Source organism: Syngnathus scovelli, chromosome 10 (genome assembly GCF_024217435.2).
Source record: "Syngnathus scovelli strain Florida chromosome 10, RoL_Ssco_1.2, whole genome shotgun sequence".
NCBI lineage: Eukaryota > Metazoa > Chordata > Actinopteri > Syngnathiformes > Syngnathidae > Syngnathus > Syngnathus scovelli.
In genome coordinates this window covers 373,396-394,375 of record NC_090856.1, presented here as the reverse complement: position 1 = coordinate 394,375, position 20,980 = coordinate 373,396, and the positions used below count along the sequence as shown (strand labels likewise).

At 45.4% G+C, this 20,980-nt stretch overlaps 1 protein-coding gene across 1 annotated transcript in view; it reads right to left on the bottom strand.

Annotated features, from left to right (window-relative positions):
- LOC125974251 (collagen alpha-1(XXIV) chain) overlaps positions 1-17,992 on the bottom strand; it is a 34,858-nt gene extending 16,866 nt beyond the window's left edge. Inside the window, exons 1-21 of the mRNA XM_049729244.2 lie at positions 17,393-17,992; positions 14,077-14,147; positions 11,568-12,718; positions 9,846-9,899; positions 7,855-7,908; positions 6,245-6,298; positions 5,754-5,807; positions 4,913-4,957; positions 4,484-4,537; positions 4,083-4,127; positions 3,436-3,489; positions 3,305-3,349; positions 3,118-3,171; positions 2,901-2,945; positions 2,181-2,234; positions 1,962-2,006; positions 1,691-1,744; positions 1,520-1,573; positions 1,057-1,110; positions 727-780; positions 589-642 (exon numbers count right to left, since the gene is read on the bottom strand). Of these exons, the coding sequence (XP_049585201.1) occupies positions 589-642; positions 727-780; positions 1,057-1,110; positions 1,520-1,573; positions 1,691-1,744; positions 1,962-2,006; positions 2,181-2,234; positions 2,901-2,945; positions 3,118-3,171; positions 3,305-3,349; positions 3,436-3,489; positions 4,083-4,127; positions 4,484-4,537; positions 4,913-4,957; positions 5,754-5,807; positions 6,245-6,298; positions 7,855-7,908; positions 9,846-9,899; positions 11,568-12,718; positions 14,077-14,147; positions 17,393-17,445 (2,202 nt within the window). The 5' untranslated portion in view covers positions 17,446-17,992. The remainder of the gene's footprint in view (positions 1-588; positions 643-726; positions 781-1,056; positions 1,111-1,519; positions 1,574-1,690; positions 1,745-1,961; positions 2,007-2,180; positions 2,235-2,900; positions 2,946-3,117; positions 3,172-3,304; positions 3,350-3,435; positions 3,490-4,082; positions 4,128-4,483; positions 4,538-4,912; positions 4,958-5,753; positions 5,808-6,244; positions 6,299-7,854; positions 7,909-9,845; positions 9,900-11,567; positions 12,719-14,076; positions 14,148-17,392) is intronic.
- Positions 17,993-20,980: the final 2,988 nt, after the last annotated feature.

Below are 20,980 nucleotides of genomic sequence, written 5' to 3'. Positions count from 1 at the left end.
CAAACAAACAAACAAACAAACAAACAATGCCACACGCCTAATCTCTGGAGCAAATTCAGTTGGTAGAATAAAGAGGCGCTTGGCTCACGTTGGTATGCTGCCAGAGTACACACCCCGCTTGTCACGTCTTCAAATAAAGCCGGATTTAAGCATGGCATCAGTCATCTTACAAAAGGGCCGGCTTTCGCTCTCACCTGGCTCGCATTGTGCAATATAAGTCGGTTTCTAAAAATGGTAGCGAAACATAATAGTGTGTCGTGTGCGTATCATCAACAATTTTGTAGAGCTGAAAGCGCAACAGATGTGCTTTTGCTGATACTGCGACTGTTTAGTCTCTTGTGGACGCTGCAATATTCAGCGGCCTGGAAAGCATTCAGCTTTGTTTTTAGAAGCACCCAATGTGATCCATGACTTCACCCGGATCAACGTGTTCCAAGTGACATCTTAGACAGAAGAGACAGGTTATCCTATCGGATATTTATCTTTCCTCACACTACTATACCCCAATGGAAACTTTCCATTTATCGTGACAGAGAAAATATACGCTATGAAGTCATCAAGTCAATGCATTGCATTGCATTGTCTTACTTGCGTTCCTTTTGGTCCGATCGGGCCTTGGACACCTTGAGCACCTTGCAAACCCTGAAATGCAACACATTGAATGAATGCTCTGTTTGGTATGGTGAGGTTAAAACAGAAACACAGAGAAGAAAGATGGTGCTATACCTTTGGTCCGGGTGGCCCATTTGGCCCAGGCACTCCGATATCTCCTGGAAAACCCTACAAAATAGCCCAGTAGGAATCCAGCTTGCTCGGTTCTGTTTACATTTGCAAATAACAAGAAATCTCCTTTGCGCTTCTATAGCTATCAAAAGAGTCTGGCCACTGCGGACACGAATCGGCCACATGATTTATTGGCTTCGGTCAGTCTTGAGTCTCGCCTCAGACTTCCCTCGGACAAGCCGCGTTGGACGTTACAAATGCCAATCCAAATGTTCCTGTATACGTATCTTTCCACATTCAATCATTGTCCGCCAGAAACAAATGTCAACGTACCTCTGGGCCTGGAGGCCCCGGCGAGCCTTGTGGTCCAATATCTCCAATTTGACCCTGTCGAAACATTTGACTGATTTTTGCAAGCCGTCATGAGTGCAAACAGACTGGCATTTGGAATGTGATGAAGGACATAGTATCTAGGGGAGTATTCTCCATTCCAGTATTGTCTGACGGTCGCATTTTGAAAGACGACTTTGTGAAGAAAAATGATGCCTTATGCCATGGCGAAATCATCAAAGTTCAACTTTTCGTATTCTTTTCTCCAAATTGCTCCTTCGAAATGTGTTCCTCTTCTTCTTTCTTGCCTTGTTTCTGTCACTACTGAGCAAATCAAAGGCTGTAAACCGCAAACCATAAACTGACAATAACTCGAGTTTACAAACTATCCAAATTTGCCCAGATGTTGTGTTTCCGTAGCTTTGTCCACAAACCAACACACACTGACATACTGAGTCAACCATACCGGTGGTCCAGGTTTTCCTCTTGGCCCAGGAGAACCAGATGCACCAGGAACGCCCTTGAAATACACAAGCACAAGGACACCCATGAGCGACCGCAGTAGCTATGGCATCAGAATGCATGATGAAATAAAAAGCAAAGTTCCATGAGCTCAATTGTGCAAGATCATACATACCTTATCACCTTGGAAACCCATCTCTCCTGGTTCACCCTGTTGTCCCACTTCACCCTAAATTTCACAGCATCGTTCAGAAACTACTGAAGCCATAGCTGAGTGCAATGCAGCGTTCAAGATTCATTTTGCAACCAAGTCAAATTGGGTGGCCTCTCTTCCAAGAAGTGGATGGGATATTTTTTGCTTCGTTTCGCTTATGTGGAGTATGAGATTAGCCGCTAAGGAAATCTAGCGCAATCTAGCACAATATAATAATAAATATTTAGATCACCTTATCACCTTTCAATCCAGGCAGGCCAGCTCGTCCGGCTGGTCCCTGCCACACAGAGACGACGACCAAACAAAGGATGAATGATGTGGAAGAAATGAACAGCAATGAAAAGTCAAAATAAAAAAAAAATAGATCCATTTCATACATTCATAGCAACAATTTGAGCATGAACTATTTCAAATTCAGAAGGATTTGAACGACCATTGCGTGGTTAACTACCTTTGGCCCGACGACACCGGGCAATCCTCGAGGACCTTCGGGGCCCGGGTCACCCTACAGAGAGAAGGAAGGAAGGAAGGAAGGAAGGACATACTGTACAAATTGCAAGCAATCAGATGGGCCGGAAAGAAAAACCATCCAATCCTTGTTCCCGTCAGCGCGCTTTCTGACATTGAGCATCACACACTGGCACACACATCAAATGCATTCCAGAAAGAACACTTGCTGCTCTGTTTTGCTCGCTCTGATTGGGTTTCAATCGATGAAGGAACACCACACTGCTGGGACCGACACTAGCAAATGAAAGTGTGTTTTACATGTCAAACTCCTTGAGGAGATCCAAATTCACTCAAGCGTAGAATTGATTAAATATGAATCACATCAAAAGGCGGATTAGGGGAGTGTTTTGGTTTTCACGTACAGCGTGATTACACCAAATTATTTCAAGGTATGGCTAAGATGTGGCTCAGCGTTTATGCTCTTGCACAAAACGCAAAGAGGAATTGCCCCATCATGTCTCAAGGCAAGTGCAACATCATCATCATCATCATTTTTGGGAGCTAAGTTCTGAAGGCAAGGGAAATAGCATCATCATCACAAACGATGACAAAATATGTGCTACAAGCATCAGTACTTGTCTGCCAAAAGACGAATGAAATACGGATTCCAATCAGAGTCATGCAATTCAAATGGTGATAAGATTGCAAGACGCATACTTACCCCGAGGCCCGGAAAGCCAGTAATACCAGTCCCACCAACAGGCCCCTGTGAAACATCACAGCAACATCCTAAATAAACAGGACAATTGTACGTACTTCGAGCTTTGCAAATTCTGCATTCCTACCATTTCAATCATCAACCTGGATTAAACATAGTACGTCCTGCATATCAGCATTGAATCGTTCTCGGCCGTGGCGACATGGCCAGGCGTTCTTACCTCACTGCCATCAGGACCGGTCGCTCCCCGTTCACCGACATCGCCCAGCACACCCTGCGAGGAAACACCTTTGCATTCAATTGTATGGACGCATTATGCATGCAATGTGGAAAAAGTTGCCTCCTTTCATCGCATCATGCGTACACACCAAATTTGATAAGGAATCCAAAATGAAATGGTGTCTTACTTGTCTTCCTTTGGGACCAGGTTTTCCAGGAGGGCCAAATATGCCCTACAAAATAAGTCGAAAGTACAAAATATGATTAGGATTTGATCGATCGATCGATTGATTGATTGCAAGAACTTCAGATCACTCACTCTCTCCCCTTCCAGTCCTGGTGGTCCAGCTATACCAGGAGGTCCAATAAAACCCTGCAAATTGTCCGATAACAAGCAGATCATGTTAGAATACTTTCAGATACTAAGAAAGAAAACCTCAGGATTTCATTCTGTGATCAGCTAACTTTGCATCTGTCCATCTATATCGATTGATTGATTGATCTCTTGAAGGGCATTCATGTCTGTAAAAGGGATGCATGCTATTCATTTTTTGCTGCGATGCCGAGGTGAGCCCGGGAACATGTTGAGTATTAATGAATGCTAATTTAGGATACGATGTTATCCAGGGGTGTTTTTATGATGATAAATGAACTTTTTTATTTTTTTTATTCTTCTTCTTGGGGGCACATCACAGAAACTCTTTGAGAAGCATTGCACTAAATGTTTGAGTAGCTGACCTACATGAAGTCCCAATAAAGTTGCCCATCCTGTTTTCATTTCCCCCATTAGTGGTCCCATCTCATCTCTTTCCAGTGATCTTTGTGTTCTATCTGTCCTCAAGCCTGACTGCAGCCGCTGTTGTTTGAAAACTAACTGGAACGGGACCGAAGGTCTGACACTCTGCTAATCCTTCCAGGAAATGAAGCGTTTCTGAAGACAGAATACGAGGAGCTCGTAATACTTACAGCAACCCCCTTGGGCCCCGGGTTACCTTCTGGGCCAGCGGCGCCCTGTGACAACGGAAAGACTGCTGATGAGAACTTTGTTTGGATGTAGGAAACGCTCAAACAACAAATGTGGAGTCGAAACTAAACACTGATCTGCACAATCATTCTATATATAGAACAACTAGTCACGACTGATAATGATTAAAAGAAACATCTGGTTTACTTGCCAATCCATAAACCACTGTTATATTCTTGCGCTACTTAGGCATAGCAAAGATGTTTCTTCCCAACCTCATACTATATACTGTTGATATATGAGATATATATATTGATTTTTTTTTTTGCTGGGCTCTCTCTGGTGGAGAGAAAAAAGAAGCAAAAACAATAGAAGCATATTTCGGGGGTATTTTTCACTGCACCTGCCTGCCAGGGTAACCTGCAGAGCCCACTTCCCCGGGAAGTCCCTGTATGCCCTGCAGGAAGGAGACAAACGGGCTCATGAATGAACAGTGAACAGTGAATAGGTAGATTAGATGGACGGATAAAGTGAAAGAGGAGAAACAAAGTCAAATGAGTGTTGGCAAAACTGGAATAAAAAAAGCACTGTTCATTCCAGACAGGCTCCAGCAAGACAACCTATCCGCTACATTGCTGCAAGACTTCTCCTTCTGTTTTTACTCAACCAAGAGTGACGTGAAATAGTCTTCATCTACATTCATGATCATGAAAAAGAACATTTGCATTTTGTCTGACTTGATGCAACAATCGTTTCCTGAACTAGCTATGACAATATGTACAATACCATACTAGATCTTTCGTTTCATAATACTGCATCAATCCATACTTACTCGCTCTCCTGGCAGCCCAGGTGGTCCTGGATAACCTTTTGGACCCTTAAGAATGGAATAAGCAAATGCATTTTGAGTATATACTATATGTATACTTTCCATAAAATGACTGTATGGTCCTGGATAACCTTTTGGACCCTTAAGAATGGAATAAGCAAATGCATTTTGAGTATATACTATATGTATACTTTCCATAAAATGACTGTATCGGTGTAGCACGGATGGCAAAGTCAATCACAGACTTGGCAAATAGCTGGGTGAGAGAAAAAGGTTGGCCTTGCTACTGTGCAAATTGCAGCTCACTCCAAGTGAGTCGTTTATTAGCCATCAACGTGACCGAAGTGGACTTTAACAAGGGTGGAAAGACGAAAAAGGACAGACAACCTTAAAGGACAGACAAAGAAAAAGCTTCAAAAGGAAATGGATGCCAAGCCAGCCTACTCACTTCTAACATTCGTCCATTCCCCAGACACTAAGTACAGATTCATTTTGAATTTGGACACACATGGTATTGTGCGCATCATCGACATCAAAAGCACCAATAGGCGAATCCGAAAGCATCACACCAGACTTGAACTTGGGGTCTTTTTGCAAGCGCAGGTCTCCAATGCTATGGTGGATTGACTCCTTGACCCTGAGCAGAGAGTCGGCCTTTCCTCTTTCACCTTGATCTTAAAGCATATCGCATTTTACAGAGACCACACTATTTCACTGAAAGGCTTAAAAACTTGAAAGAAGCCACACCACATAGAAAATGACAAAACTCAAAGAAGCAAATGTTAAGAAGCTTACATTCCTTAAGTGACTAATTTATTGCATTTAGGAACAGACCGAATCTTACCTGCAGACCTGGAAAACCATCAGAACCGAGCAGTCCGGGTGGACCTTTGTCACCCTTTGGGAACAAAGCAAAGAGAAAAATGCCATTGCAATACAGCACCCGAGTATTGTACGTCGATAGAGTGATGATGCAGAAGCTGATAAATGTGGGAAAGTCAATTTGATGGTAGCCTTCCTATGAAATACGGCAGCACTGATTTTCCAACAATAAAAAACAGAAACCTTTGGACATGGGAGTCAAGATTTCAAAGATATCAATCTCTTGGAAGTTACTGTGAGAGCTTCATTTAAAGAAGACGTGTAGCTGTGTTGCACTGGAAAATATTTAGTACAAAACAGGGACGACGAGTATGACATCTGACAAAAGGGAGCATATGAAGGAAAAAACACGAAGAAGGATAGGCTGGCTTCCCTCCCACAGCCACAGCCACAGCCACAGCCACAGAGAATGGGAGTCGAGACACACACAGACACTGGTGGCAGATTGCTTACCTTTTCTCCTGGTGCAGCTTGACCCGGAGACAGCCCCGGGTCTCCTTTTGCACCCTAGATTGACAAGGTCGCAGGTGAGGACATGGTCAGTAACCCAAATCTGTTTCACATTCATCAGCCAATGACAGCCAACCTGTTCTTGTAACTCACGGACATCACAAGCAAAAATCTCCTGCTAGACATTTTAGTCATCATATGCACAAATTTGGATGTGGTCATGCTTATTCAACACTTCTCCTCTCTGGAAGAGAACATCATTATTATTATTATTATTATTATCACGGCTACATGTGAATTAGCGGATATTGATTTATGAATGTCAGCTGATGCAAGTTTTCCCAAACAGTGTGGGCGGCCGGCCATCTGTATGTTCCCTCTCAAAGATTGGATTTATCTTTCCCATGCACCCAACGGCAACTCCATGACTCATCGTATAGATCGTGTAATATGCTTTGAACATCCCGCCAAGCAGTTTGCTAAAACTGTTTGAAATCCTGCAAAGACATCAGCAAAACATTACGGCTTGTGCTGCAAACACTGAAACTTCAGGGACCTCCTCCACATGTCAACTGGATCTATTTTCCTGCTTTGGGGCAGAGAGTCACAGTCCCTCATTCCGCCCACAGACAGCGGGCTTTAGATGGGACTATGAATCACAGGAAAAACACTGGGGCAGGCATTAGATCAGGGGCGCAGATGGGATCTTAGAACTGGGGGTGGCGGGGGACCAAATGATTTAGAAATAAATTGGGATAGGCCAGGAAGAGGAGTGCAATTTGCATCATTTGAATGATTGTGACTTGGTTTTGGTCCGAATTTAGAAAGCAAAGGGCATTCTTCAACGTTCCGGAGCCGGCCGGGAATACGGTGCGGCTCCCGGGGTGCTCTGCGGCAGCCCGATGACGACAGTGACTCATGCAGCCAAGGCTAATGGGACAAACACTGGCTGATGCTTCACGTCGCCGACATAATGATGCCTCTAAAAGACTTGGATGGATCTTTCTGGACGGATCTCTCTGGATCATCTCGCACACACTTTGTAGCCAAGGCTTCCTAGAGAAAAACAGGCTCGGCAGCAATCAGGCCCTAGCTTGCCCGCTCAACTCACAATGTGAACCTAGTGTAGGTTAGGCCTGGCAAACTTGATGGGCATAACACTTCACGAATCATGGCAATTGTCAATCAAATCAGTTACAACGCAACTCTCATCTAGCTGGGATGGTCTCCTAGGTGCCATATACAAGCGCGCAATTTGCTCATCCGACAAAGATCAAGGCTCTCGCTTTCACCTTTTTCCAAACAAGGGCTCAAACACACGTCCTCGGGCTGTTGCAATGTCCTGTCATTTGTCAGTTCATGACCCTGCGATCCTCCCTTAACAGTATTTGGCAGCTCAGTCTGCCAAATAATGATGAATTTCCCCCACACTTTCATTCACACACAAGATTTTTTCATTTGCTTCTGTAAAAAACAGCAAGAGGAACTACATCCATAAAAAGCTACTTAACTTTGGATTGGCTTGGGAGAGTGGAGGAAAGCCATGTGTCTCACCATGCTTTACATACATACGTACTGTCAGAAACCACAATCAGAGATGGCCGGGCGCTCACCTTGGGTCCAGGTGGTCCTACTGGTCCAGGTTTTCCGGCAGGACCGTTGGGACCCTGAAAGAGTCAGAGCGAGAAGATGGTAAATGCCCCGTCACCGACAACGGCCAAGTACTGAAAGTGACTCATGTACAGTAATGAATAGCAGCTGCTACGTGAAGGCTCACTTTTGGAAACCTCTTCATCTTGGCAGGCAGGCAGGCTGAGTCATGAATATTTCCTCTTGCTGACATACACATATACTGTCTTAACAAAAATCTTTGATTCTTTTATACAGTGCAGTCATGGCAACCTTTCTTTTCTGTATTCTTGTGTTTGGGTTTATGTTTCATTTTCATGTACAGTCTTTTATTTCAGCTGCATATTTTTCTCACGTGCTCTACAAGTTAAGTTGCTATGTTTCATTTTCATGTACAGTCTTTTATTTCAGCTGCGTATTTTTCTCACGTGCTCTACAAGTTAAGTTGCTATTTGGATTTTTGCGCTGCTGTTGGTCTCCAGTTTGTTCAACTTCATTCATACGTATATCATGTACGTAGCTTGACATCAATTCATGGAGCACCTAAGGCATTTCATTCCTTCAACTTCTGGTATGCAAGAATTAAAACACATGCACAGACACACACTCTTTCTCACGCACACACACACACACACCCAACCAACCAACCAAAGACACACAGTCACAGGCACACACTATAAATATGCTACATTCCTGCACATGTGTATCCCTGCTGCTTCCAGGCCAGACTACCGCTCTCCAACGACTACACTGGAGCCAAGGGCCTGGAAGAAAAATCTTGAGTTTCATTTCAAAAGTGTTTTCTCTTAAAAGAGGATAGATATTTCATGATTATTTATTGCCAATAGATAGCAAATAGCACACAATGTCAAAAACGATTTGGGGTAACGTTCAACCCATAAAACTATTTCTTTGTAAAAGCGTACATCGGAAGATTCATAGTTAAAAAAAAATAGAATGTCTTTTAGTATTCAAACTATCATTTGGGTTTTGAAAAAAAAGCTTCACCTTTTTGGAAGACGTCAATTACAGAAACATACATTTGGAATTGCCGCTGCTCTTGCACAGTTTCTATTTTGGAATTAGCATGCACTTGAACTTCCATATGAGCCGATCTTACCAAGGTTTCGAGTAATGATAATGAAGCCACGTAGTCTTTGTTTTTAGTCCAGTACGGTAAATGAGTAGAGGAAAGAGCCACAAGCCCCAAACGATCCCAGCTTTTCCCTTCATCAAGCCTTGATGACTGAATCAATCCCTATCAACATGCAAGGAAATTGCTGGAAACAGCACCTTCAAAGAAACCATGTTTGTTTCCAAAATCCTCCACCATCTGCGCTGGGTGCCTTAGTTGAAAGGCTTTGATAAGACTTGGAAGCAGAGTACGTCTGTCACACGATGCTGAGCCAGCAGACAAAACCACAGAGTGACCGCACGGTGCGCCAAACTTCCGACCGCATAATAACTCCAAGCCTGGCTGGCTCTGTCGCGGCGTGGTGACTCAGAGGCTTTCCATATGTTCTCCAACCTCTTACAAGTTTGACGTTTGACCAGCTGCTCTCATCTCCATCATCGTAACAAGGCAGGAAAGTGGAAGCAAAACACGGCATTATGTAATCGTGAGCATCATAATGGTCATACGGTGATGTATTGAAGAGAAAAACGTATATAGCTGGCTGATGAAAAAGCTGACACAAGAGTCAAACCTCAATTCCATGTCCAAACATCTTTTTTTCTGCTTCAGCAACAGAACAAAGTAAAGGACGGGAGTTGGATAATAGAATGAAAAAAAGTCGGTCTTTTCCTGAATGCGTGAGCTTATGTGGATTATTCCTTGCACGTACGTACGTACGTACGTGTACAGCAAAGCGTGACGAGAGTCAAACAAGGAGGGCAAAGAAAGCTCCTCCATTGTTGGACGTCTTAATGCAGTATCTTGCTTTGACATGTAGCAACCTTTGCTAACCTTACTCACCCGAGAACCTCTTGCTCCTTGAGGACCAGGTAAACCAGGGGGACCGGGAGGACCCTAGAAAGAGAAAGAAAGAAAGAAAAGGAGAGCGAGAGAAAAGAAGAGATTTAGAGCATGTTAATGGCAAGCGATAACATGCAGCCTCCACAGTCAATATGTACAATTTACACAAGAGCAAAGACGGCTTAAGTTACATTTTGCAGAAGCGATGGATACTATCAGACTGTGATATGTTTCAGCCTTCACTTAAAGCATCTATCTATGTTGTGATGTCGAGGCCAATGACAAACGCTGATCCGATTGGGACATCCCTGCATGCGTGCATCTTTTTATGAGCAGCAATGTCCTTTATTTCTTTTTAAATTGCATGGCTTGAGTTCCTCTCTTTCAAACAGACCATGAATATTAGGTTTGAGCGGTCAATAAAACACATCGACCAATCAACCCAATGGCATTGACGCTGCAGCTAAAAATGACATCTGAAGACTGTAGAACATTTACGGAGCAACCTGTGCATCCCCCAGTGAACTACTTGGACGCATGCCTGTAAGGCAGTGGAATACAAAAATACAACAGCATGCCTGTAAGGCAGTGAAATCCTCCCCCTGAGGAAGGAAACCAGCTTGTTTCAAAGTTGGACCGCAGAGGTCCTGAAAGACAGAGGCGCTGAACTTCAACTGACCGCCGTGCATTCATAGCCGCTCAGTGAGAGTAGCCAAGACATACAAAGAAAAATAAGAGCAGAAAAGGCCAAGCAAGATTTTGCGCCAAATTGTGTCGAGATAAAAAGAAGCATGCAAGCAGTTGGTGTATGCATATCAAGTTGAAGCTGGTATCCATGAAATCAAATCACTTCATTGGAATTGAATTGAACAATCTGTTATTGCAGTGTCTTGATTAAAAGAAATTGAAATAATAAGAGTCACAGTGGCTTTTGGATGGGTCTCTAAATAATACCTCGATATTTGCACACGATAGCAAAATCTTTCATTGAGCTGATTCTGATTTCTTGGACTGAATGTGAAATACTGAGAATCAAAGCAAACTAGTTACTATATTCGTATAACGATTCTAAAATAGGAAAGATGAAACAACGAAGGGCAAGTTGAGCTATGTCGCCTCTACAAGCCTGCAGGCTACGTAGATAAAGGAAACTCACAGGTGAGCCTAAATGTTTTACATTGTTAAGATGAAATATCTGATGACGCCCGCGCACTCATGGAAACATTGCTCGGTTCCTGAAAACTGCCGCTCTCAAATCATGTTCAATTATCTTGACAGCCACTTTTATGTACATCACACGGCTGGCTGGCTGGCTGGCTGACTGGCTGGCTGGCTGGCTGGCTGGCTGGATGAAGAGCAACATTTACAGTGTATACCGACATTCTTCACAAAAGTTATTCTCTGGCACATAAAAGTCAAAGCAAAAATGTCAGCCAAGAAGAAGACTGCTTTCTGCTTGTATGTTTCCATACAGACAGCGTGTACAGTAAATACAAGTGTTGCAGGTGTGTTCTTTTGTATAATGCCTAAAAATGCACCAAAAGGATTTTTCATTTTCATGTAACATTAGTTACATTTGCGAAGGAAAAAGAAAATGCTAACAAGACGTGCTCAGCACGGTAATATCATTTCTTTGCAAAGATATTTGTCTTCAATGTGTGGCTCGACAATTTGCCTCCTCAAAATGGAAAGCGCAAATTGACTCAAGTTCAAGTTACTCACCGGAAGACCCGTCTCTCCTTTGGGCCCACGTAAGGCACCTTCATCCAAGTCGTACAGGAGGTCTGCCTCTTCGTAGCCATAGTCGTAGTCGTCCCTATCGTCATAACTGCCGTCCGGCTCCAAGGAGTCTCCATTCATTTCATGATAAAGTAAAGTCGTTCCAATAGTCATTGGATGAATCTCCAGCAGGTGTTGCAGAGCCTCTTGAGGCCTGGAGCTTGAGGTGCTCCCACCGTAGCTCGCTGAATTTGTTGCGTCCATCTGCGCTGCTGATCTAGTCCGGTCCTCAAATCCAGACATGTGCCTCTGCTCTTCCACATTTGATTCTGCTGTAGGGCTTGAGGTTGACTCAAGTTTGAGCCCAGGGTCAGAGGCCACCGTTTCTTTGGAACGGAGCAGCATTTGAGGAAGGTTTGCTGTTCCCAGAGAGGACCTTGTGACGGGATGAGACATGGAGCTATCTTTTGCCTGGAGAGCCAAAGCGCGACGTGGCCGAGACGATCGGTACGTGTCGGCCGGCCGGCACTGTTTTCGAAGGTAGTCGCAATAGCGTGCGGCAGCTTGGGCCGCGGGATACACATCCAGTTGGCAGATTCGCCCATTGAACGGCGCCGCTTTGGGGTTCGTCCTCCCCAAAGCCACCGGGCCACCGCAATTGCCAAGCGTCCGAGACCTCCCCGGGCTTCGCTGTCGTTGGCGCAGCGCTCCGCAATGGGAATAGAAAGACACCGAGCGCGCTCGAACGGCAATCGCGAAAGAGCGCCGCTGCCCGTCGTGCCAATTGTAGGCAAAGCGGACGGCGGTCTCCTCTGCCGTGTAGACGAGCACTGCGCGCGGCAGGAGGCGAATGCCAAAACGCAGTCTGTCCCTGCCGTCTCTGAAACTGAAAATCAAAGCATTGTTTGCTCGCCAGGAGCTCACACTTAGCACAACAGAAAACTCCTCACCAAATTGCGGAGGAAAAAGACGGCTCACGGGAGCCTCATAAAGAGAATTTGAGTCTAGCGCTACCCCATCCCGTCCAGCAAACGGGACATTTGGAGGTGCCCAGGGAACATTGGGATCTGTGCTTGAAGGTTTGCCACTTCTTTCGTACGGATTGTCTGTTGTTCTCGGAGCCGTGAGCCCGAGTTGATAAAGAATATCCACTCCTGGGAAAACAAAAGAGACAGTATCGGAATGGAGCCAGCCGCCTTGCTTTGTTTCTCACAAGAGGGTCATACGTTCAAAACAGCAAATATTGGGATGTGAAAGAGGTACGATCCTAACACAAAAACATCTTTTCTACAGGTGAGGTCTCATGGAACCTTCTTCTTGGTTCCCGATCAGTAGAGAAAGAAATGTGTCACGTCTGGCACTTAGTATCTTCTCAATTGTTCAAGTAAAAGAAGAAGGAAGGTGGAACAAATTCCGTACTTTTTTGGAATTGTATGTGTCGGGGAATTTTGAAAACGTACCCTAACCTAGGCAAACTAAAGTCCAAAGTAAACGAGATCCAATGTTGACCCTTTGAACTTGTGTGCACGTGCGAATGTTCCGGAGGTGAGATGGGAGGTATTTTTATTGCAACTTCCTCTGTATTTGGCATGACATCTTGTAAAGGTACGAGGTGGCTGCCTTTTGCTTGAATCAAGTTGCGCTTGCCCTGTCAGAAGTGCTACTGGCTCCATAGAGTCATGACGATAAGAACTTTGACTGACTTATAACTTTTCCGTACAAATACTACATTTTTTGAAAAGCTGATCATCTCATGAATGATCAACAGAGAGACCCTAGAAAGGAAATGTACACTTCAGAGAAGTCAAAGGGTACTCAAATGTGTTTGTGACCTTTCTATAAGCTTTTTTCCTCAAGGTATTTCAACTGCAAAGATTGACTTATCAATTTGTGCTTTTGAAAGGTTTCTCCGTAAGAGAAGTAATACTTCTCGTCTCTGTTGCTTGCTTGCTTGCTTGCTTGCTTGCTTGCTTGCTTGCTTGATTGATTGATTGATTGATTGATTGATTGATTGCATTACTTTCCCAGAATGCTCCCGTTTGTATGTAATCAAACACTAAGATCATGTTGAACTTATTCAGAGACAAAGAAAACCAGATGACAGCACTGAATGGAGCAATCGTAGAGAGGTTAGTGAGGTGGCTTGCTTTTATGTGCATTCTGAGGCAGTAAGTGCAAGATCAGACATGTTGAGGGAGGAACCCTTGAAAACCAGCCTCTGCCCCTGAGTCACCTGCTGCTAAGCCATAAAAAGCCTTTTATCATGCCGTTAAGACCCGCAGACGGTGGGGACGCATCATTAGAATGCGTCATTATTTGGAAGATCGGAACAATGCTGGATGGATGGATGGACGGACGGACGGACGGACGGACGGACGGACGGGCGGACGGGCGGGCGGGCGGCCGGATTGGGCGGGCGGACGGACGACCGGACGGATGAATAGATGGATTCTATGGTTGCATTCTATGGTCGCTTCCAACGGACTGTAAATGCATTTGAAATACGACATACTTTGAGCTAGGTAGTCTTCTTCTCCAGAGAATGCTGCAAAGCATGCTGACAGGAGCAGGAGAAAGTTCCACCTAAGGGGACATGGAAACAAATGAGACATTGACACATGATCTGTAACAATCAAAATGGGCACCTAGTGATAAAGACAAAGTCAATCCGTCAGGCATCTCCACCATGGAAGCTGCTGGCTGACACAATGTGCGTGGCAACGTGTGGGATGATGGATGACAAAAAAAGAGACTTTTGAAGGGAGTCCCATCAGCCACGGTCTGCTCCGTGAGCTTCCACTGGCTTGCTATTTGAGTGTGATAATGGCACGAGTGCTGCCTTATAAATGTCTCCCTTTGACTATCTGTGAGAAGCAACTCTAGTTTGTGCGGCCCTGTTTGGCAGACAGCCTCAGACAGACAGACAGACAGACAGACAGACAGACAGACAGACAGGCAGGCATGCATGTTTGTTTTCCCACACTTCAGGGATGGAAAGAGAAGCACAAGCAGAAAGACACAAGATGAGGATGAGGGAAAGCATAGCTGATGGAAATGCATGTAATTGCAAAAACACACAATCATCTGTTCTGCGGCAAGAATGTCGTCTGGCATTCATGTCCAGGAACAAAGTAGAAAAAGACAACAGAAGAAAACAACATTCGCTACTACAATAATATATCTGCTAAGAGGACAACTTACGACATTTTTCTCAGTTGTCACTTAGTAAAAACAGACTTGAAAAGCTAAATATAAATGAAGCATTCCCTTTTGGGCTGTAAGTCTGATGCTGAATCTTTTCCTGTCGTCACTGTTACAGCTATTTAAGGAATCCCTGAACAGCCCCCGAAGCACAGCCCAGCCCAGCCCAGCCCAGCCCAGCCCAGCCACCAAGATAGGTGGTGGCAATATCCACACAAGCAAAAACAAACAAAACATTGACATTTAAAACATATACTGTCATTGTTTTCTTGAAACAATGAGCAATTGATGGGAATAAGTCTTCATTAAAAGGATACATAAGTGAAATGCTTCCCAGTCCGTGCACTGAAAGACAAAGCTCCCCAAACATTGTTGTGTTGACTGAGGGAAATACCACGATGAGGGGAATGGCTGTCATGTCAAGACTACAAATAAGCACAACCTACAACAAGCCACTCAATACTAACACCAATGTGTCTTTCTCCCATCACATCAGCCCATCCGTCCATCCATCCATCCATCCATCCATCCATCCATCCATCCATCCGTCCGTCCGTCCGTCCGTCCGTCCGTCCGTCCGTCCGTCCGTCCGTCCGTCCGTCCGTCCGTCCGTCCGTCCGTCCGTCCGTCCGTCCGTCCGTCCGTCCTTCCATCCATCCATCCATCCATCCATCCATCCATCCATCCATCCATCCATCCATCCATCCATCCATCCATCCATCCCAACCAAAAACAACGACTAAGAGATCTGCAGCCAAGATGTGTCGTTTGCGTTTCCACATGCCGATGTGATATTATGAACGCGCCGACACATTTAGCTTTTTTGCAACATTTGTTATTCTTATAGCCCGATTTCCAAACTATGCTCCATGAATGACAACACTCCACGTGATGCTAAACGTGTTCTGTCATCTCTAGTACCGTCGTGAATTCTTCAGCGGTCTCTTAAGATTGCTCTTTGGAGTCAAAAGGTCAGTGCAGACCAGGGTAAAGATTGACTCAGTCCACAAGACTGGGCTGTGAGTAAACCTTACAGTGGTCTTTATTGGTTGACCCTTTTAGCCTTTTGCAGATGTTCGAAGCCTTAAATGGAGTCACGGAAAGACAGCAGAATTCATACAGACAGCTTGATTGCTTGCCGTTGGTGAAATTGTCAACTTAGTGGGGGTGTTACTTGTCTTTTGGCATTCACGGATCTGTCAGTTCATTGACAAAGCTAATCTGGCAGCTTGGTGACGCAAGGAAAATTCCCTCCTTGTCGGGGCTCCGTTAAAGTTCACACTTGGACACAACCGCTAATCACTGTAACAAAATCCATACTTGTCATTGATTGCGTCACTAAGAAGAGCCTAATTTCATCATGACAAAAAGAGGCTTTGTATATACCATTCATGTTCAAATCACAGACATATTATTCAGACACCTGAAAACTTCAGCTGCTTGCCAAAACTGACCTCTGTCTGTCTCTCTCTCTCTCCAAGAAGCAGTCAATGATTTTCTCCAAGACCAACTTGAACCTGCTACCTTTCAAGTCCACAGCGACAGACACCGGCCCATTTCAGCAGGCCGAAGTTGAGCACCTTGCAACTTTGCAGGAACATCATCACCGACAGTGAACGTGCTCCTCCTGCAGTGACCTCTTCTCATTCTCCCTGTGTTTTGCCACGGACAGCAAAGTAGCAGCAATGCCCACAACAGTGGCTGGCTGGCTGGCTGGCTGATTGATTGATTGTCTCATGCTCAAGACGATCAACCTCTGTTGCATACATTGAAAGAAGGCCTCTTGCTCAGCACAATCCTCCAATTCTAACTGTGAGTGAGCAAAAACAGGAATTGTGATCATTTCAAACCCACTTTCATGTCAAAAGGTAAGCTTCCTTCCTTGCTTGCTTGCTTCCTTCCTTCCTTCCTTCCTTCCTTCCTTCCTTCCTTCCTTCCTTCCTTCCTTCCTTCCTTCCCGCTGCAGTGAGAGCAGCAAGCGTTGAAGGAACGCATTGTAGAATCCCTTTTGCTGACATCTGGAGAGAATTCATGACTATTTGGAATCCAAAAACAATGTCCTTCCAGACATTGCAAGGAGTACTCTCAGTTAAATATGAAAAGGGAACTTCAGTCAATTTCCCATGTCAATACAGCACATTCCTAGGAGAACTTCCAGAATGAACTTTACGGTTCCTTTTTTTTCGACCTCCTCTTTTACATCCCCGATGCTGAATAAGCACTTTTTCGTCAAAGCGTTACGGACACCCAGGGTGCACATGAGACTCTCTGAGATTTTTCTAATGCCATACACTATATCATATTGAATTGTTTCTAATATTTTGCAAATTCCTTTATCTTTGCAAACTCAAGTGGGGGTTATAAGGAAAGAAGGAGGCCACACTTGGCTCAAGTTTTGAAAATAACCAACCAACTAGAGAGGCTCCAGAGTACCTCAACGAATGAATGGTTTCGCCCGTCGTGGTATTGAAGTGGTTCAAGTCCATGAAATGAAACTATGTTCAGTCGGTTGGCAAGACGCCAACAAAGGACCACGATCATGTTTTCAATTACACAAGCACAAAGTGTCATGAGCCTGTCGCATACTCACCACTTCTTCTTATTCTTATTTGTATGTGCACACTTACGTTGCTGCCGCGGAAACGTGTCCACTCCTTGTCCGTTGAGCTCCTAAATGCATTTGTATGCATTTGTCCAGGCAGCAGAAATCTGGGCGAAAACAGAATCACACTCCAAAGGATGCCTGCCTGCTCATGGGCGACGCTTTTGCAGGGTGCTTTCACGTGCTCGCAGGAGTAAGGTTACTGCCACCTCAGAGATTCCACATCGTGTGCTAGATAGTCCGCAAGAGAGCTCGCTCCGGCTCCGGCTCCGGCTCCGGCTGGCTCGCTCGCTCCGGCTCTGGCTGGCTGGCTGGCTGGCTGGCTGGATGTCTCGCTCGCACCGGCTCGCTTTTGCGCTCTTGCAACGCGCACTGAACCGAAGCGGCCAAACGCACAGTGGTTGCAGACGTAGCAGCGAGGTCCAAGTGTCCGTGCATTCATCTGACGACGCCTTTGAGACGCTTCTTGTCCCTCCACAGGCTGGCTGGCAGGCTGGCTGGCTGGGCTGTGCGTTGTGCGTTGCTGCTGCTGCGGTGCTGCTGCGGTGCTGCTGCGTCTTTACCTCCAGGCGGTGGTTTGCGCAATGTGCCTTGACTTGCAATGATGAGAACGCATTCAGCCCAACACAACTCCAACCTACCAGCTGCTGGTGTTGGATTTCATCAAGATCTGCCTTGTGACATCACAGATAGAATTTTGGCATGTGCGCACCATGGACAGAATTTTGGCATTTGCGCAAATACGCCTCTCGTCTACTTGTAGTCTACGAAGGCGCGTGGAGCATACTGTATACGTGGAGCTGTCGGTTGGAATTTTGGGCTCCACAATATACAGACTATGGACTAAAAATGCAAGCTCTGAACTTGCTCAAACAGTAGATGTGAACGGCGAGATTCTCATAGCTGCAAATCAGTTCATCCTGAGGATGATGATGAGGATGAGGATTATTATCATGATGATGATGATTATTAGCAGCCTGTTTTGGCTGCATCCCCACCGCAACACACCGGCTTCAAATCATTGGGATGGTTATCAGGCTTTTCGGGAGCTTGCTGACGAGCTGATCATTTGAATCTGGTGTGGCTCCACCGAAAACAGGCTGCTGGATAGGAGGAGTCCTTGGGGAGCCCTCTTGGTGACCCCTGCGCTCAGCTCAGTGGCCACTTTCTTCTGCAAACATCTTGTTTGCAGCCTGGGAATACCAAGTATTTTTCGATCAATTATTTGACTGAAGTTTCACCCAAATGCTGACTAGGCCAAACTTTGGCAAGAGGTAGCTTGCGTCCTAAGCCGTTTAGTGATGTGTCTCGCTTGGAGGCTCCTTGCCCCAAAAGTAGAGTAGCATCTCTCACTCTATTTAATGATTGCGTAGTTAGTAGTCATCCAGTTGTAGAAGTCCAAAAGTGATTATTCAGCTCAAGTTAGCGCTGGAAAATGGCTCGCCGCATGTTTTCGGTTCACTGATGCAAAATTCCTTGCAGTTGTGAATGCTTGACTGCCTCTATTTGTTGACTTACCACTTATCAGTTGTCCTACTTGTTTATATACATTTGATGGTTTAGTCATGAAGCCAGCTTTACAGGCTTTTTTCAATCCGATGGCCTATGAGCCATTTCTACCGTTGCAGGTCCAGATGAACGCATCATTTTACAACAAACAGAGCTCTGTGGATCCCCGAGCGGCCCATCCCATCCCATCCCACCCCACTTCCCTTTTTCGAATGATTGCAGCCTCCCCCAGCTCTCTGAACAGACAGATTGCATAGAAACTCGACTGGGAGACAGAGCAGCCTTTAATACACATGCAGCAAAAGGAGAGTTGGAGTAATTGCCTTTGATGCCTTGATAAGAAATAATGTACGAGAGGTCAAATGGACACGGAAACTCCAAGTGAGTTTGCCAAGTGCTGTAAGCAGCCGCGAGCCTTCAATTTGGGCAGCACGCATTTTTGTGCAGCGCATTCTGTGTGAATGAGTGCGATAAGCCCACCTTCCTTCCTTCCTTCCTTCCTTCCTTCCTTCCTTCCTTCCTTCCTTCCTTCCTTCCTTCCTTCCTTCCTTCCTTCCTTCCTTCCTTCCTTCCTTCCTTCCTTCCTTCCTTCCTTCCTTCCTTCCTTCCTTCCTTCCTTCCTTCCATACAACACAAGTGTATTTGACGACAGCTGCAGCTGTAATAAAGCGCTGTCTTCACAAACGTGCAGCCATCAAAAAGACAAGATGGTGAAGTTCGGACATCGATTCGACATGGACAACAATAACAAAAACAGCCTTCCTTAGTGGGAATTGATCTAATGGCAGCTGCACAAAAGTCATGTCAACGATTAAACAGGTCAGGAAATATTGTCTCCACAGCCTTGGCTTTTCTTGCAGTAAGTTGTTAGCCTGTCCTTGGTTTTGACTCGTACGTGCGACTGGCCCTGACCCAGGGACCGCATGTACGTACGTATTCCTACCTCGCGCTGCAACATGTGAAGCCTCCCTCACACGGGGATTTGGGAGCAAATTGTCTTTCTGATCAATCTTATGCATGTGGGAAATGTTTCTTTTGCGCATGAAGCCAAAGTCAACCAAGCTGATGACCTGAAAAAGAAACAAGAAAGCGGATGACCAAAGAGGCTCCTCAGTTGCTGGAGCATTACAGTTAATACGTTTTAGAACATTTGAGAAACGTTACTGAGCCTGTGAGTATGTGAGTTGATTCTTCTCTGCGGCACCGTTGTAGCCATTCTGTAAACTGGCCATTTGTCATGCAATTTGACCTAGATTGGCATAGCTCAAGCTCGTGGATCTACCTGGAGAGCCGCTACGTGCAAGAGCAAACTCTGTCTCTAATTAGCTCATGCCTCAAATCACTTCTGCCTTATGTGCATGTCAGCAGGCCTGTGATTTTGCTGAACGAGGAGAGAGAGAGAGAGAGAGCGCGAGAGAGTGTGGGCAACAGCTGGGAGAGCGCTCGACAGATGGTCCAATACGGAGCAGTCAATAGCCGAGGCAATGTGCTGAATTGTGTGTGTCTGTGTGTGTGAGAGAGAGAGTGTTTATGCGTTGAGGTGCTTTTGCAGAGCTTAAGCAGCCATGGGAAATCAGGGAGAGGGGCCAGGGGAGTCCAGGGTGAAGTGGCTGTTTGGGCTGAGAGGAAGTTTGGGAGTGCATGTGTGCGCGCAAAGTGAAAGTCCCAGGCTGGGCTGGGCTGGGCTGGGCTTTGCCCCCCCCAGCCCAGCCCAGCCCAGCCCAGGAACACTGCATGCTCATTTTGCTTTTGAACACTTGTCCACGTGTGTTCAAAAGTGTTCCTAATGAATTCTGAAATGCAAGTTGCAAAAACTAAACCAAAGTGAGTCTCATTACCATACTTGAGAAGAATTTTTGGAAGTAGCATCCAAGTTCAAAGAGACTTTGCAGGTGCTGACTGCCTGACTGACTGACTGATTGACTGGTGGTCCAGTCATGTTCCCCCTTCACGGCCGCAAGTGCCCAAGCTGAACAAATGTCACACCGTGGTGCTTGCTGCTTCTCCTGCACTTTAAGGGCCACTCAAATATTTCACGTTTGCTCTGAGCACGCTGCAAAGGCCTCTGCTGGGCTTCAAGTAGGTGGACAACTTGATTCGGGGA